The sequence below is a fragment of the Scophthalmus maximus genome, chromosome 12, assembly GCF_022379125.1.
Source record: "Scophthalmus maximus strain ysfricsl-2021 chromosome 12, ASM2237912v1, whole genome shotgun sequence".
Lineage (NCBI taxonomy): Eukaryota > Metazoa > Chordata > Actinopteri > Pleuronectiformes > Scophthalmidae > Scophthalmus > Scophthalmus maximus.
Window position 1 is genome coordinate 23,345,001 of NC_061526.1, and position 16,313 is coordinate 23,361,313.

At 46.7% G+C, this 16,313-nt stretch overlaps 1 protein-coding gene across 39 annotated transcripts in view; it reads left to right on the top strand.

Moving 5' to 3' along the window:
* Positions 1-16,313, top strand: part of celf2 (cugbp, Elav-like family member 2) — a 164,314-nt gene that overhangs the window by 138,364 nt on the left and 9,637 nt on the right. For 6 of the 39 annotated variants that reach the window (XM_035616994.2, XM_035617178.2, XM_035616975.2 and 3 more), the window contains 4 exons: positions 4,993-5,154; positions 6,931-6,994; positions 9,447-9,581; positions 12,114-12,242. In XM_035616994.2, the coding sequence (XP_035472887.1) occupies positions 4,993-5,154; positions 6,931-6,994; positions 9,447-9,581; positions 12,114-12,242 (490 nt within the window). Of the gene's footprint in view, positions 1-4,989; positions 5,239-6,930; positions 6,995-9,446; positions 9,582-12,113; positions 12,243-16,313 lie in introns of all 39 variants that reach the window. The other 33 variants (XM_035616901.2, XM_035616843.2, XM_035616920.2 and 30 more) reach the window with 26 other exon arrangements.

Below are 16,313 nucleotides of genomic sequence, written 5' to 3' on the forward strand. Positions count from 1 at the left end.
CCGATGATGTCGCGTGTGAGGCTGAATGATCCCATATGGTTAGTGAGTCAGAGTCGTCTACTATTAATACAATCTCATTTCACTGTGTTTTGTAACATATATGAGTACAGTACATACTAGTGATGAACTGATTAATCATCAGATGATCAGATGATCGATCAGGTCCAATATTTGGCCTTTTGGGAGAATCGTCGCCGATAAGTTTTCTTTTTTCATATGTTTTGATCTAAAATAAGTCGGTGCGGATCTTACTGAAGCAAACGTATTTAAAATTCAAATATTATTCTGAGCACTCCTGGTTAAGTCTGTAACTTGTGTCTCAGACTAAAGTTAAACTTTCTTTCCCGTGTGGTCGGCGAGACGAGGTCGAAGCGCGTGTGCTGTAATTACATCCGTACAGATGTAGATGATTATGCCACGTGTCCTGCAGTGTCATTTTGAGACGACAGGTTGTCATGGCGTCAGGCTTCTCGGGCCCGTCCGTCAATCACCGGTGCAAATACTGGGTTTAATATGTCTCACAGAAGAATCTGTGATTTCTTAAATTGTCCAAACGCAACGTTTTCCAAAAAAAAAGAATCTACAACCAGTATAAAATGTTGCTGACCATTCAAGTAAATACAAGAATCATGAATGTTGCTGCTGCTGCATTTAATATCATATTTATCTCCACCACCTCTGACTGACCTCCTGCTGTTTGGAGGAGTTTTTAAAAAAGAATCCAACACAAGTTAGTTGTCTTGTTTTTGCGAGGGACAGTCGACCTGCTGCACAATGAAAACGTCGACATCCATCAGTCAATGTGCCGTAAAGATGTGAACCCGACAAAATTTTGCACTTCTGTCTGGATCTCTGCAGACGAAAATAACATCTGAGGCACGGAGGAGAGTTTTCCCCGTGGAAACACCTCCTGACGAGACGCGTTCCCTCGGAGCGCTTTATTTCCTCTAAGATGTGAAAAGCTGTGCGGCTTCGGCAGAGTTCTCTCCCGACGCAGAATCAAAAAATAAATCCACGCTGCGGCGCCAAACACCGAGTTAATGGCGTGTTATTATTAAAATATATGAAACCAGAGACTATTTAAGACAAAACAGTAGCAGCTTCTTTCTCTCCTTTTACGACTCCACATTAGTGCTCCTGCCTCTGGATGACACTATCGCCTGTTATTATTAAGCTCGCTGTATTCTTTAGGCGTTAACAACGTGCAGGAGACTCGCGAAGTGGAGTCGTCACGGCGCCCCCTGCTGTTCGTGCTCAAAGGGGCCAGTTCAAGACGAAAACCGTCGGGTTACAGATTCACCTTTACACAACATGAGGTATAATTGAACAGCAGCAGGGTTTTTTTTTTTTTTTTTGACACAATCGCCCATCAGCAGCAAATACCTATAAACATCAGCGGCGGCTCCTCGGGTGTTTGAAACCGACGAGTGAACAAAAGGCCTCTGAGGCGGAGAGAGTCTCAGAAGATCGCTCAATTTTTGCGTAATAGTTTCATTTTTAATTGTAATCAAATGTGTTTTTAATAGGTTTTTCTTAAACATAGGAGATGCGGCTCAACTTCTTTCGTCTCTTGCCACTTAAAGTTAGAAGAAGTTGGAGGCCTTGTGATTTCAGTCCTGGATCAGGTTGATGTTAAAGTACGTATAAATGTATCATGTTAGTCGGATTAAATCTGTTTTCCAGATGCTAAGTACAATCGTACACTCATTCCGAGTAGTTTTTTTAGGACCGTCAAGCGATTCCTGTGACTCTTTCACAATAAAAGCCGCCCTGTGTTTCGCGAGTTGGAAGCTTCGAATGTGAAGCAGCGACAGTAAGACGTCCAGAAAATAAATTATTTCTAGATCTGCGTCGTTTGCGGTGAGCCCCTTGCTCTGATGAAAGTTTTAATCCAGCACAGGAACGACCACCGTAGATATGTAATTACAGAATATAGATATATTTGATTCTTTTTGATTTATGTGGAAACTTAACAACTTGAGTAAACACGTTTGGTCAGTGATGTTTCATCATCTGCGGCCACACACTGTGTGATATTATGAAAAGTACAACCTGTCACTAATCTGCGATGAATTATTAAAAAACGCGGTTCTGAGAGAGAGAAAAAAAAGTTCAATGTGCTGCTTTAAAGTTACAGAGAGGGGGGGGGGGCAGCACCTCGGCCCCTTCTCCCAGGGCAGGACTCTCATTCTGGGCTGAATTTCCCCCGGCTCGCCGGGTGTCAGCCGGAGTAATGAGATATTTAGCAGAGCGGGATGGAGGCGGGGGGGAGCTCCTGTCTCCGGGGGAATCGACTGCAGTGGCGAGGCCCCCAGACTGACACCTCCACCCCCCCGCCGACGTCCCCAAAATGCAATTCTGTCGTCGTCTCCTCTCCTTCATCTGTCAGCGGTCAGAATAAAGAGGGAAGGTGACGGGTGGAGAGACGCCGTCAGACGGCTGATAAAGTCCAGTCGAGCCTCGGAGTCGACAGGTCACACATGAAAACACACACACACACACACACAGAGGTAACACAGGGGTGTCGCAACAAATTCTTAGGCCCCAAGGTTGAGGGCATGAGAAAGCTTTGCTAGGTAGCCTAATGTTAATATAATAATAATAACAATACATTTATTATATCATGTCATATGACATTGCAGCTATGATGCCGATAAATTCACGATACTGTGTGTGTTCTATTAGTAGCAAGCAGGCTAACTCCTACTGTATTTACTGTAGGCAATAAAGTTAGCTAGCTAACTAGCAGTAGCAGCTGTGGCGATCTCAGCTAGGTAGCCGCTAGCTAGCGGTCGTTGTGGGAATTTGCTGACAGCTAGCTCACCTTTCTTTTAAAATAAATTAATAAACAGGTGTTTTCCCTTGGTTTGTTTTTCCTATATGACATTGTAGCTATGATGCTGATTACGTTACAGTGTGTTCATATAGTAGCTAGCAAGCTAACTCCTACTGTATTCAGGTAATAAAAGTTAGCTAGCTAGCCAGCATTAGCAGCTGTGTCGATCTCAGCTAGGTAGCCGCTAGCTAGCGGTCGTTGTGGGAATTTGCTGACAGCTAGCTCACCTTTCTCTTGAAAGAAATTAATAAACAGGTGTTTTTCCTGGGTTTGTTTTTCCTATATGACATTGTAGCTATGATGCTGAATACGTTAGGGTGCGTTCATATAGTAGCTAGCAAGCTAACTCCTACTGTATTCAGGTAGTAAAAGTTACAGTTAGCTAGCTAGGTAGCAGTAGCAGCTGTTGTGATCCGTTGTAGGAGTTTGCTAACAGCTAGCTCACCTTTCTTTTGAAAGAAGGTGTTTTTCCTTGGTTTGTTTCTCCTCTCTTTATTTTTCTGGGACCCAGACTTTCCCTTTGTTGAGGTACTTTCCCTCTTTGACCACAACTTTGCTTTAAAAATCAGACTTTTACTGAATTAGCAGTCGTTCCTTATTTAGCTCAAGGTTGTTTTCTCTCCCTTCATTCACCTTGTAATATTCAACTCTTATCAGAATACGTGAGGCTACACAGACGTGTACACATTTATTAATTTTTTGCCTGTGAAGGTAAATGTGTCTGGATACGAATAGATACCAGACAGTGTAGGTGTGAGAACATCTTGTGCTTCATCACCGTCGAAATATTAGTTTTGATCGTGCAAAATGAAAAAGAAATGTCCTGGATGCAGTTACTTCTTTATTCTTCTCTCAATTTTTTTGGGAGATGGATCGTTCGACGTGTCTCCACTTCTGATTATACAAAAAAGTCAAACTCTTCTGGATATGGACGCCGCCATCTTGCGCGTTTGATTTCAATGGATATAAATTTCGCTGCTGATAGGGAAACAACCAAAATGAGCCTCGATCATAAAACCTTATTTCAACTTAAACAAATAGTTTGGATCCAAGTTAAGTGCATGAAAGTGTTTTGATGATTTCTGATCCACACTCTCTCACATGCACCAACACAAACATTACAAATTGTTCACGTTTACATCTCATCCCCGACAGTCGTCTCGTCTCTGCGCTCCGACTCCGCCGCTCTCTACCTGTAGAACGAGTGAATCCCTCCTCTCCCCAATGCCGAGGGGCTCGCGTCTCAAACTAAACCTTTCAATCAAAAGGTTTTCTTTGTTTTATCCTCATGTGGCGGATTCGCCTTTTGTTTCGTACAGATTTGCCGGCAGTTAGACTTTGATTGTAGCGCGTGTGAGCAACGTTGTAGTGTGATGGATTATCGCTTAGCAACTTTAATCAGAGGCATTGTGGGACTTTTATTATTTTCCTCCTTTATTTTATAGTTGACACACACAAACACACACACACACACACACACACACACACACACACTTCTAATTGTCCAGATCTCCTAATCGTCCTCTTGCCCTCTCAACCTCTCTTTTTTTGGCCCATCTATTCACTCTATCTATTTTCCTCTCTCTTTCTCACACACACACACACACACACACACACACACACACACACACACACACACACATCAAGTCTTTTTTCGTATGAGCTGATGAAATAGTTGGAGAACACAGGAAATCTGTTTCTGGTGAAACCGATCTGGACTCGGAGATAACTGAGCCCTTGTGGGGGGAAAGACGAAAACCCCGCCGGAGTCAGAGTCAAGTTTCCTGTGTGACTCCGCCTGTGTGTGTATGTCGTGTCAATGTGTGTGTGTGTGTGTGTGTGGGGGTGTGGGTGAGAGAGGTTTTAATTGAGAATTATTTTTAATTATTATTTTTTAAATACAAAATGTGCGTTGATTGGTCTTTGTGGAATCACTGTAAGTCCTTGTGTGTGTGTGTGTGTGTGTGTGTGTGTGTGTGTGTGTCATCATCATCATAGAAAATTGCTTGCCTTCATTGTAAGGATACAGAATATGAATCATTTTCAATCAATCGTTTAATTATGAGCAGCCATTATTTCGCAAGCGAACTCGGTTCCCTGACTCTCCTCGGTGTCCTCTTCCTCCCCTTCCTCCTTCTCCTCTTCCTCCCCAGCAGGGCTGCTCGTCTCCCATCGTGGTGAAGTTCGCCGACACGCAGAAGGACAAGGAGCAGCGGCGTCTGCAGCAGCAGCTGGCGCAGCAGATGCAGCAGCTCAACAGTGCGACCACCTGGGGGAGCCTGACCGGCCTGGGCGGCCTCACCCCGCAGTATCTGGCTGTAAGGAGAGCCGCCGCGTCGCCCACCACCATCACCTCCTCCTCCATCATCCCTTACTGCAGCCCCATGGCCAACGCCGCCGCAGTCAGTGCCCCTGCCAAAAACATTCAACTCCAAACGTCCCAAAAAGATTTTCCTCCCTCCTCCTGTCTTCTCTCTTCTCTAGTTCCTCCTGTCGTCCTGTTCCCTCTCTCTCCGTCCTCCTCTAGAGAGTGTGATGAGAGGGAATGAGGTGTCTGAACAGAAACATTGTATTTAGTGTGATATAAGAAATCCAGTCCGTCCATCTCCAGTGTTTTCAACTTTATTTATTGATACTAATCAGATTCTCAATGGGAACAAACATTTAGGACGGAACTAGAATGTCTCTCAGTCGAGCTCGTTCCTCCGCCGAGGTCCAACAGTCCTTAAATTCAATCAAGCACCAGACCTCACACTCTCGTTGATACAGTATCAGCCTCCTTAACTTTAGGAAACACGTAGGAAATAAGAGATAAAGAGAGTGATAAAGAAATCCTGGATCTACCCGCCTTTCCCAATTGTTTTCTTGGCACTCTCCATAATATACAATATAATAATATAATGGAAATCTGTATTTTTTTGCTACAAAAAAAATAAACAAACGGGTGAAAACTGAGGTAATTATAGCTCTTGTGTAACTTTTCGTTAATTGTGTTGATTTATGTTCTTATTCATCCCGTTTCTAAAGCTTGACTAATCATGTAAACATTAGAAAAATACTTTTGAGGAGCTCAAGGTCAAGATCTGTAATTATTGCCATTGGAGTCACAAAAAAAATATTTTGTCATATTTATCCAACCAATTTTTCTAGAAACACAGTTTATGTATCGGGGGAAAAAAAGACTCCTGAATAAGGGGACGGAAAAAATATGGAATTCTTCTGAAGTTTTCAGTTTATATTATAAATTGATGTTAATTTTAATATATTAAAACATTAAGAAGCTTATATATGAAAAAATGATTTGTACACAAAGCTAAATCCTGGCAAAAAGATTTTCAAAGGAGAGCGACAACGGACACTAGACTTTTGCGTGACGTCTGTTTTCAGAGTAAATTTCCAATATAAGTTATAGTTCTGATAAAATTGTTGAAGCCTGCGGGTCCACACATCCCCAATTTGCAGCCGGTTGAATGGGAAGTGACTTGTGTTTCTGTGTTTTCAGACGCCTCGTCCTCCTCGTCCTCCTCGTCCTCTTCTCTCTCTCTGACCCTTGACCTCCTTTCTCTCCAGTTTCTACATCAAACAGCACAAAACTCACGTAGAACAAACACCTCCAACCACTGTGACGGTTCAATTAGCACCTGTCTCTCCAACACAGATGTTCGTCTTCACTGCACATTGATTTGTTTCTTTTTGGTTAAAAATAATAGTGAGATTAAAAAAAAAAAAAGTGTCTTCACACACACACACACACACACACACACAGTGGAAACAAGATGTTAATTAGCCGTTAATTCGAGTGTTTGAAGGATGAAGTTTGTCTGACGGCGTCAGTATTCCACTTTTGTTTTTGGGGAATCTAATTAGTGGGTTAGATTATAGCTTTTCATGCTCAACTTGTCGGGAGGAATCACGCTGGAACACAAACGGCGCCTTGCTCCGACGACAGATCAAACTATATTAGCCGCTCGTTTGCTCATCGAGCATCTAAAAGCCGCTCATTACCATGTGTGAAGCTTTCTCTGTTTCCACTCGCCTCACGCTGTTTTCTTTTCTTCTCTGTCGTCCTCCTCCGCTCTCTTTCCTGCCATCAGCTGCTGCAGCAGGCGACCTCCTCCAACAACCTGGGCGCCTTCAGCGGGATCCAGCAGATGGCCGGTGAGTCCCAACGCTCCGTCCGCGGTGATGAGTCCGCTCTGTGTTGCACCTCTCTCTTGTTATTTTATTTATTTTCTGTTATCCCGCAGACGAACAAAGAGCAGATGAACTCGCGTGGCGGTTGTGTATAGAGAGCGAGATCTTTTGCCGACCCCCGAAAGATTTATTAACCGTTGCTAAGATTTATCTTGATCTCTTTAATGAGGCCGGACAGAGAGTCGCTCGCCCTCGGCGTGGAACAGTGACGCCGGCGCTCTCGTCGGGAGATGGATGAATCGCAGATAGGAGGAGAAGAGAAAGAGCGACGCTCCCGTTGGGGAAACGTTGGCGCCATCTACTGCTCATCTCTCTCTCTCCCTCCCTCCACGAGTGTCCGCAGGTTCAGAGGAAACTCAAGCGTAGACTCCAGTTTAATTTAAAGAGTAAAAGAAAGAAAGAGGACATGAGGAGGTGTATGAAGAGGTGAAGCTGATGCATTTTGTATTAACCCACTTCTCTGTGTTAATCTGAGCCTGTCGTCAAGACATACAAAATTTGAATTTAGCTTATTAAAGACTTTCAGGGAATCGTGGATTCTCTCTCTCTCTCTCTTCTCCTCTTTCTCTCCACCCTCTCTTCTCCTTTTGCAGATACTCAGTCACAATCTCCTCCTCCTCCATCTTCACCTTCCTTACGTTCTGTCCTCCCTTTTTCTTTTCTTCCTCCTCTTCCGGGCTGAGGTGTCAGCTGCCGGTCGGTCGGTCGAATGATGAAGGACCCGAGCGCGATGGCGAGTCTCGTCTTATTGACGGAGAGGGAGACGGAGGGAGAGAAGGAGGGAGATGGAGGGAGATGGAGAGGGAGAAGGAGGGAGATGGAGGGAGACGGAGAGGGAGAAGGAGGGAGAAGGAGGGATACGGAGGGAGAGAAGGAGGGAGATGGAGGGAGACGGAGAGGGAGAAGGAGGGAGAAGGAGGGAGAGAAGGAGGGAGATGGAGGGAGATGGAGGGAGACGGAGGGAGACGGAGGGAGAGCGTTGGTGATTGGCAGGAGATGCGAGGCAGCTGAATGACATCTGGTCTCAGTCTTTAACACGACGAGAGGCTTCAATTACACCAATGAGCGTTCAATTAGACGCAGCCAACGGCCGCCTGCTGCAGGCCGGGCGCTGCCATGCAGGCTGCACACACACACACACACACACACACGCATACACACACGCATGTACTCACACGCACGCACGCACACACACATGTACTCACATGCCTCCTCGCACACATATGTACTCGCAGTGTCTCACACACACTCACACACCATCTGCACAGCCCGGATACTCCACGACTCTCTCTCTCTCTCTCTCTCTCTCTCTCCGTCTCCTTTTCTCCACATGACTGTCTTGAAAGTGTATGTTCAATGAGGGAGAGATAGCCTTTGACAAATGGCGTGTAAGAATCGGTGTCGAGGGGGGAGGAGGAGGAGGAGGAGGAGGAGGAAGAGTAGACCATGAATCGCCCTAGTGTGGATACAGTGTGATTGACAGCTGGCACTGTCCAATGGGTGCACGTTGTATATGCTCAAGCCGAAAACGCCAACATGGCGCTGGTCAAAATGTGAAACTCGAGGCTTCACAACAGCAGCTGACGTCACCGTGGGTCAACGCTTGAGTTGTTGTTGTTTTATAGTTTACGAGTGATGAAACCAGACGTGTGTTGTGATTGGCTGCGGCCGTCTGGCGTGAAGGAAAATCTCTGTTTGGATGTAACGACCTTGAGTCTTTCACCACGACGTCAAACAAGATGGATCCTCTTCATGGTGTCTTTGTTTGTGTGTTTGTCTATTTGTATGTGTGTGTGAGTGTGAGTGTGTGTGTACTCCCATGGATCTGTATATACATCCAGACTGTATATACGACACATATACCTCACATTGACAGTGTGTCCACCTTGTTAACTTTTACTCTAACAAGCTTCTCTGTGGTAAGACCGACTCGGACGCACACACACACACACACACACACACACACACACACTCAGGTGAAAGGTTGAGCTAGTCTGTCGTAGCCTCGCAGGTGTTGGCGTGCAGCCATTCACTATTCTTAAGCGCCCTGACATACAGCACGCCACATCTTGACCAGAGCCTGACTGATGCCAGAGGCCGATATCGGATTATGACGGATATATTGGTATCATAATTGATACAGTGATACATATGCAAACAGAAATATTTTGCTCTTATCTTTTTTTTAATTTAAGAACTAAGACGCTTGGAAAAAAAACTTTATTTTCAGCTTCTGAAGTCGATAGAAACATGAAATTAAAAACACTTTAGTGTGTCCACACACACACACACACACACACACAGTCCACTGTTACTCTCTCTCACCTGCGGACCCCCGGCAGCCAGGGGACCCCGGCCCTCGCCTCGGCCCTCGCTCCCCAGGTTTGACACCACCCTCTCTGGCTCCTCTCTCCAGGTATGAGCGCTCTGCAGTTGCAGAACCTGGCCACTTTAGCGGCGGCAGCGGCGGCGGCCCAAAACTCGGCCAGCCCCTCCACCGCAAACCCCCTGTCCTCCACCGCCGCCTCCCTGGGAGCGTTGACCAGCCCAGGTAACGCCGCAGCCTCTCAGGGGTTCCGACGCCAGGGGAGGGGGAGGTGGGAGGGGCAAACGCCTGCCTGCGTTCTCCGCTCTCGCCATCACCAGTGTTGTCGCCACCGTGATGTCCCCCGTCCACCTCACCACCGCCCGCCCATCACCGAAAAAACCATCAACCAGTTTGCCGCAACATCACCATCCTCATTTGTTGTCCACCCCTTTTTCTCTGGCACATCCCCCCCACACACACAAGGTGTGAGTGTGCGTGCGTGTCCGCCATCTTGAAAGAGTCACCATGCTTCCGTGTTGTCGATGCGCCGTGAACACCTCACTCCCTCACGACCACGACCATCCCGTGACACACGCACTGTCTATGTGTGCGCATGTGTGTGTTTTGTGCTTGAATGTTTCTGGACTGTTGTTGTTGTTGTTGTTGTTGTTGTTGTTGTGTCTGACTGGGTTTGTGTGTCTGTGTGTGTTGGTGTCGTGTCTCTGCCCGTGGCTGTGGGAGACGGGGGGGAAGTGTAACAACCACCAGGATGATGTCTGAGCTCGACTTTCTTCTTCTTCTTCTTCTTCTTCTTCTTCTTCCTCCTCTCTTCTACTCCTCCTCCTCCTCCTCCTCGTTGCCCTCGTCTTTCGCTGCCTCCCCTCCTCCTCTTTGACAAGCTCCCTGTTTCTGCTCCATCATCCTCTCCCTTCATGTCGGCTCGGCCTCGCTCCAGCAGCCGGCGATCTGTTCTGCCGTCTCTTTTTGGAGCGCACACTCCCGACTGAGCATGAATATGAAGAGCACCACACACACACACACACACACGCACGCGCACACACACACCGTCCTCCTCCACGTTAAACGCCTGCGCTGCTCTCGCTCTTGTCTCACGTCTCCTCCTCGTTCTCTCCATCACCTCCTCTCTTCTCTCGCTCTCTGAGCGTCAGCGCCACCCGGAGCGGTTCACACTCGGGTCGAGCTGCTCGGTGTGAGCGAGCGACTCCAGACGCCGCACGTGTCGATGAAACGGGGGCCAGCGTCACAGCAGCAGCAGCAGCAGCAGTTTGATAAATATAGACAGTTCTGCATGGAGACAGGGCCGGAGATGTCTTTTTTTTGTTTTTCCCTTTAATCCTCCAACATCACAGCGTTTCTGAACATATTCAATTTTTTTTCTTTGCTGCGAGCTTTGTGCACCATACTTCTGCCATCTCACCCTCCACCTCCGACATCGTGGTTCATGTACACACGTGTCACGTCGGTGTGTGTGTGTGTGTGTGTGTGCGTGTGTGTGTGTCGGCTGTGACGGATTGACTCGTCGACTGTCGTGTGTGTTTTGAACGTCCAACTGATGCTCGAGGAAAACATTTTCCAAAGGTTGTTTGTGAGAATCTCTTCTCATTGTGCTCTTCGCTCTAATGTACATATGTTTTTATTGCTCGTGTTGTTTTTTAATTTGAACGCCATCGCAGCAGCATCACCTTGAACGCAGCAATCCTCCGATTCACCTGCTTCTGTGAATCCAAACAAACTCTCTCTTTTCAAAGTGTAGTTGAGTTTCTTTTTTTCTTTTCATAAACGGGGTCAAGCTGCTGCAACTTGTTGGTTTAATTAAGATGTGCTGCTTGTAATATTTCCAAATATCAGCGGAGACACTTTGCCGCTGTGGAGAAAACTGGTCGACCTTGAGTTCTTCTTTTTTCTAGTTTCCTTCTGTTCGAACATGTGGTGAAGTGAGTTTTTCTCCCGCACTCGTCTCGACACTTGGAGCTTTAGCTCTTCATCGCTCCGGAGGAATATGCATCAAAGAAATGTGACCTCACAAATCGTACAAACCAGAAAACCTCTTGTGCCGAGGCTACAACTTAGACTTCATATCTGTGGCCTCAGTGGAAATGTTGTTGACACGTAATCAAACCCTGAAGTAAATCTTTTTAGAGTTATTTTTTACATTATGTATAAATTAATTTTTGGGGGGTTTTTGATATGTAATATTACGTCAGAATATCGTCTACATTGGATCCTTCAAAATAAAAAAGACTCTTGAAAATCTGTTTATTAAATTGTTGTGGACTCTCCTGATTCCATGACAACACACAAACAAACTTTTTGCTTGTATTTCTTTCTGTCCAGTTGCACTTTATTCATTTTAATTCCTTGACATAAGTGGTGGCAACTTTCCACCAATTTCCATCATATCCTTATAGAATATCCCGCTAACTTTCAAACAAGGGACTGAAAAACCTCGGTGGAGGTGAAACGTGCCGCGGCCTCCAGTTTTCTCTGCAGCGGTTTCAGTCGTCATGAAATAAAAATTCCAGATTCTGATCATTTGCTGAGGTTGAATTTCCACATGTTGCACTTTCCCTCTCTATAAATTATTAAGAAGGACGAACTGAGAGTTTTAAATTTGTATTTAATAAAAAAAACCCTCGTTGAAGTTTGTTCCGAGCTTCTATAACTCGTCTGTTTCTTTGTCTCCTTCACCCCCTCCCTTCCTTTCCTCCCTCCCTCCCTCCCCCCGGCCCCCCTGCGTCCCATCTCTTCCCGCAGCAGCGGGCTCCACAGCCAGTTCCAACGCCGGCGCCATGAACTCTCTGACCTCTCTGGGCACCCTGCAGGGCCTGGCAGGCGCCACCGTGGGCCTGAACAACATTAATGCACTAGCAGGTAGCGTCAACAGTGAGTATTCATGCTGCCATCAGCCACTCCACCTCCACCCTCACCTCCGCCTGTGACCACACACACACACACACACACACACACACACACACACACACACACACGTCACCTCCCACCTGCGAGTGGGAGGTGACGCAGAGAGATGCAACACGCCCGTCAGCAGAGTTCCACTGGCGTCCACTGCGTATGATCAGGGTTGGGTCTGATTACTGATGACAAATTACATGGCCATATTTGTAATCTGCAATGTAAACCATTGGTATACAAAAATAATGTAAATCTAATCCATAATACTTTTGGATTACATTGAAAATATTGCACTTCATACAAAAAATGGACGCAACCTAAAAACCTTGAGTTCCACAAATTTACTCTCTACAAATATAAAAAAGGAGCTTTATCATTATCTATAAATCATATAAAAACTGGCAACCTGAGAGTGTAAACTGTTGAGTAATGTAAACAGTAATTCTTTTTTTAATTGCCATATTTTAAGACATCATCAAAATGTAATTAATCTTTGAGACCTTGACAATGTGAATATAATCCAATAACAATTTTTTTTCTGATATAATCTGGTCTGATTATACTTACTCATGTTTTTGTGATTTGATTACCTAATCCAGATGTCATGTAATCCGTTACAACCCAACCCTGTATATGATTTTGAATTAAAACTATTTCTCAAATTTAATGTGTAATTTTTGACAAATTTGAAGAAAAAGTTTTAAAAAATTCTAAAGCTACATTAAAATCTATGAAAACACAAGAAGCTGCAGAATTTGTACTAAAAAGGAAACAAACTCAAAAATCCACGCAGTCGTCCGACTCTCTGGACATTGTCTATTAATTCATGGAGATTTAAATCAATAATTTACTTTATTCTCTTCATTATACTCAAACTTTTACTGAATGAAGGATGGAATCAGAAAAATATGGAACAAATAAAGAGAAAGGAGAAGAACAGATAATCTCTCTGTGTTCGACTTGACAAACTCGGCCACTGATATTCCATCCATCCATTTCCTCCATTTCCTCCATCTGCTTCCTGGTTGTGCTCAGCGTTGGCGTGTCGCTGTCTCCTCACGTGACTTGTTCGTGCGTTGTAGCTGTTTGACATCGTGTCCGTTTGTTTGCGTCGTGTTTTTTTCCGCTCGAGCGAGTTTGAACATTAAAAATTAAACTTTTTTTATTGTTTAGCACTGAAGCTGCGGTTTACTGTCGCGTGAACGTCCCATAAACGTGATCATTTTCCTGACAAATTCATCAAATTGGAAAGATTTTTGTCTGATGCCAACACGACACACTCTGCTCAATAAGATGCCAAAAAAATAATAAAAAATCTGATTGATTTTCATGCAAAAGAAAACACAACGCTTGTCAACTCTCATGCCAAACATTCAAAGTCTGCCAGTTTTTTTTCCCCCCAGAGAAAAATAACAAATTTGATAAATTTCATGCCAAATTTACAAACTGTTTCAATTTTCATTTCATAAAGTACCAGATATGTTCCTGCCAGAATTTGAGAATATTATTTTCCCTCTCCAAAAAACATCCAATGAGAACAATTTCACGTGCGAAAAAAAAAAACTAAATTGGAATTTTATGCTGAAATTAAAAAAAAAAAAAAAATTGAAGTAGTTGAGAGTTTCCATGCAATAAACTCATTGTTCTGTAAAAGATATTAAAAAGACAATATGGGGCAAAGTGAGTTTCACAGTGCAGTTTATTAATCCGGTGCCATAACTTTTGCAAAAGTTTCTTTAAAAGTGCGTTTGGATCCGGAGCCGACACAGTCGACGTATCTCCTGAACCGCCACATCATTCTCCTCTGACCTTCACCGCTCGTCGACTCGCAGCTACGGAATAAAACACGCGACATGTTCGTCTCTTCAGAGCGAACGGGTCGCTTTCGTCCTGCACCCCATTTCGTCCCCTTCCCTCCTCGTCCTCCCTCCTCCCTCCTCCCGCCGCCAACCGGCCTCATTTAAACACATCTAGGCCTTAATTGAATTGCAAAGGTCACCGGTGCAATTATTCCTGAATAAATGAGTGACCTATAATGCTGAAGCTCCGCGCCGGTAATTTATTTCTCTGTGTCTGACGGCGAGGCGACAGGACGGGCGAGCCGGTGTCAGACCCCCCCAGACAAGTTGTCCCCTCCGTCGTGGTATTAAGACGTTACAAGCGACTAATGAGTGTAACTGCTGCGTCCCCTCCCTCCCTCCCCCTCCCTCCCCCTCCCTCCTCTCCTCTCCTCTCCTCCTCCCTCCTCCTCCCTCCTCCCTCCTCGTCCCTCCTCGTCCCTCCTCCCTCCTCCCTCCTCTCCTCTCCTCTCCTCCTCCCTCCTCCTCCCTCCTCCCTCCTCGTCCCTCCTCGTCCCTCGTCCCTCCCTCCTCTCCTCCTCACTCCTCCTCCCTCCTCCTCCCTCCTCCCTCCTCCCTCCTCGTCCCTCCTCCTCCCTCCTCGTCCCTCCTCGTCCCTCGTCCCTCCCTCCTCTGCTCCTCACTCCTCCTCCCTCCTCCTCCCTCCTCCCTCCTCCCTCCTCGTCCCTCCTCGTCCCTCGTCCCTCCCTCCTCTCCTCCTCACTCCTCCTCCCTCCTCCTCCCTCCTCCTCCCTCCTCCCTCCTTGTCCCTCCTCGTCCCTCGTCCCTCCCTCCCCCTCCTCTCCTCCTCCCTCCCTCCTCTCCTCCTCCCTCCTCTCCTCTCCTCCTCACTCCTCCTCCCTCCTCCCTCCTCGTCCCTCCTCGTCCCTCGTCCCTCCCTCCTCTCCTCCTCACTCCTCCTCCCTCCTCCCTCCTCGTCCCTCCTCGTCCCTCCCTCCCCCTCCTCTCCTCCTCCCTCCCTCCCTCCTCCTCCCTCCTCTCCTCCTCCTCATCCCTCCTCCTCCCTCCCCCCCCCCTCCTCCCCCCCCCCTCCTTCCTCGTCCCTCCTCCTCGTCCCTCCTCCTCCCTCCTCGTCCCTCCTCCTCGTCCCTCCTCCCCCCCTCCCTCCTCGTCCCTCCTCGTCCCTCCTCCTCGTCCCTCCTCCTCCCTCCTCGTCCCTCCCCCACCTCCCTCCTCGTCCCTCCTCGTCCCTCCTCGTCCCTCCCCCCCCCTCCCTCCTCGTCCCTCCTCGTCCCGCCTCCTCGTCCCTCCTCGTCCCTCCTCGTCCCTCCTCCTCGTCCCTCCTCCTCCCTCCTCCCCCCCTCCTCGTCCCTCCTCCCCGTCCCTCCCCTCCCTCCTCCTCGTCCCTCCTCGTCCCTCCTCCTCGTCCCTCCCCCCCCCCCCCCTCCCTCCTCGTCCCTCCTCGTCCCTCCTCCTCCCTCCTCGTCCCTCCTCGTCCCTCCTCGTCCCTCCTCCTCCCTCCTCCTCGTCCCTCCTCCTCCCTCCTCGTTCCTGGAGTGAGACGTCACAGGCTGGAAAAGCTCTGATTATCAGTTGATGTTGATGTTTGACTGGAATCTGGGGAGGAAAAAAAAAAAAGGCAGCGTGAAGGATTCTGACGTTCGCCTGTAAGTGTTGAAGTATTAAATCACGGACACTTCTTATCAAACCCTATGCGGCTTATCTGGATTTTAAATTCCTGTTAACAGACAAATCTGTCAGTGTGTCTTTTTTTCCCCCTCGTCGTTTTATCGGAGTAAAGAAAAAGGATCAGCTGTGCTCACATTCCCGTCCATCAGTGGACAAATCACCAGTATTGATTCAGCAAAGGCTTCATTTGTGAAGAAAACCCACGTTTCATTTCACAGAGCAGTTGAAGGGAAAGTGAACAAGAGGCAGCGAGACTGGAACAAACGTACAGAGCAGGACGTGAACACAGTGAAGAAGTAGAATGGAAAGAAGAATGAAATGAAAAGAACAGTGAAGATGGAAAAAAAGAAGAAGAGAATAAACATTTTTTAAATTGTGACCCTTCTCTGTAATAATGCACCAGATTCAACCCGGACCATTGTAATAACCGAATAAGAATCACGAGGGGGGATATATGTTTATTTGGACTTACTGTCCTCGTCCGTTACAGCGTGTGTGTCCACGCCATCGTCCTGGTGTCGTTCATCTTGTCCTGATGTTGTTTTGTTCGTAGACG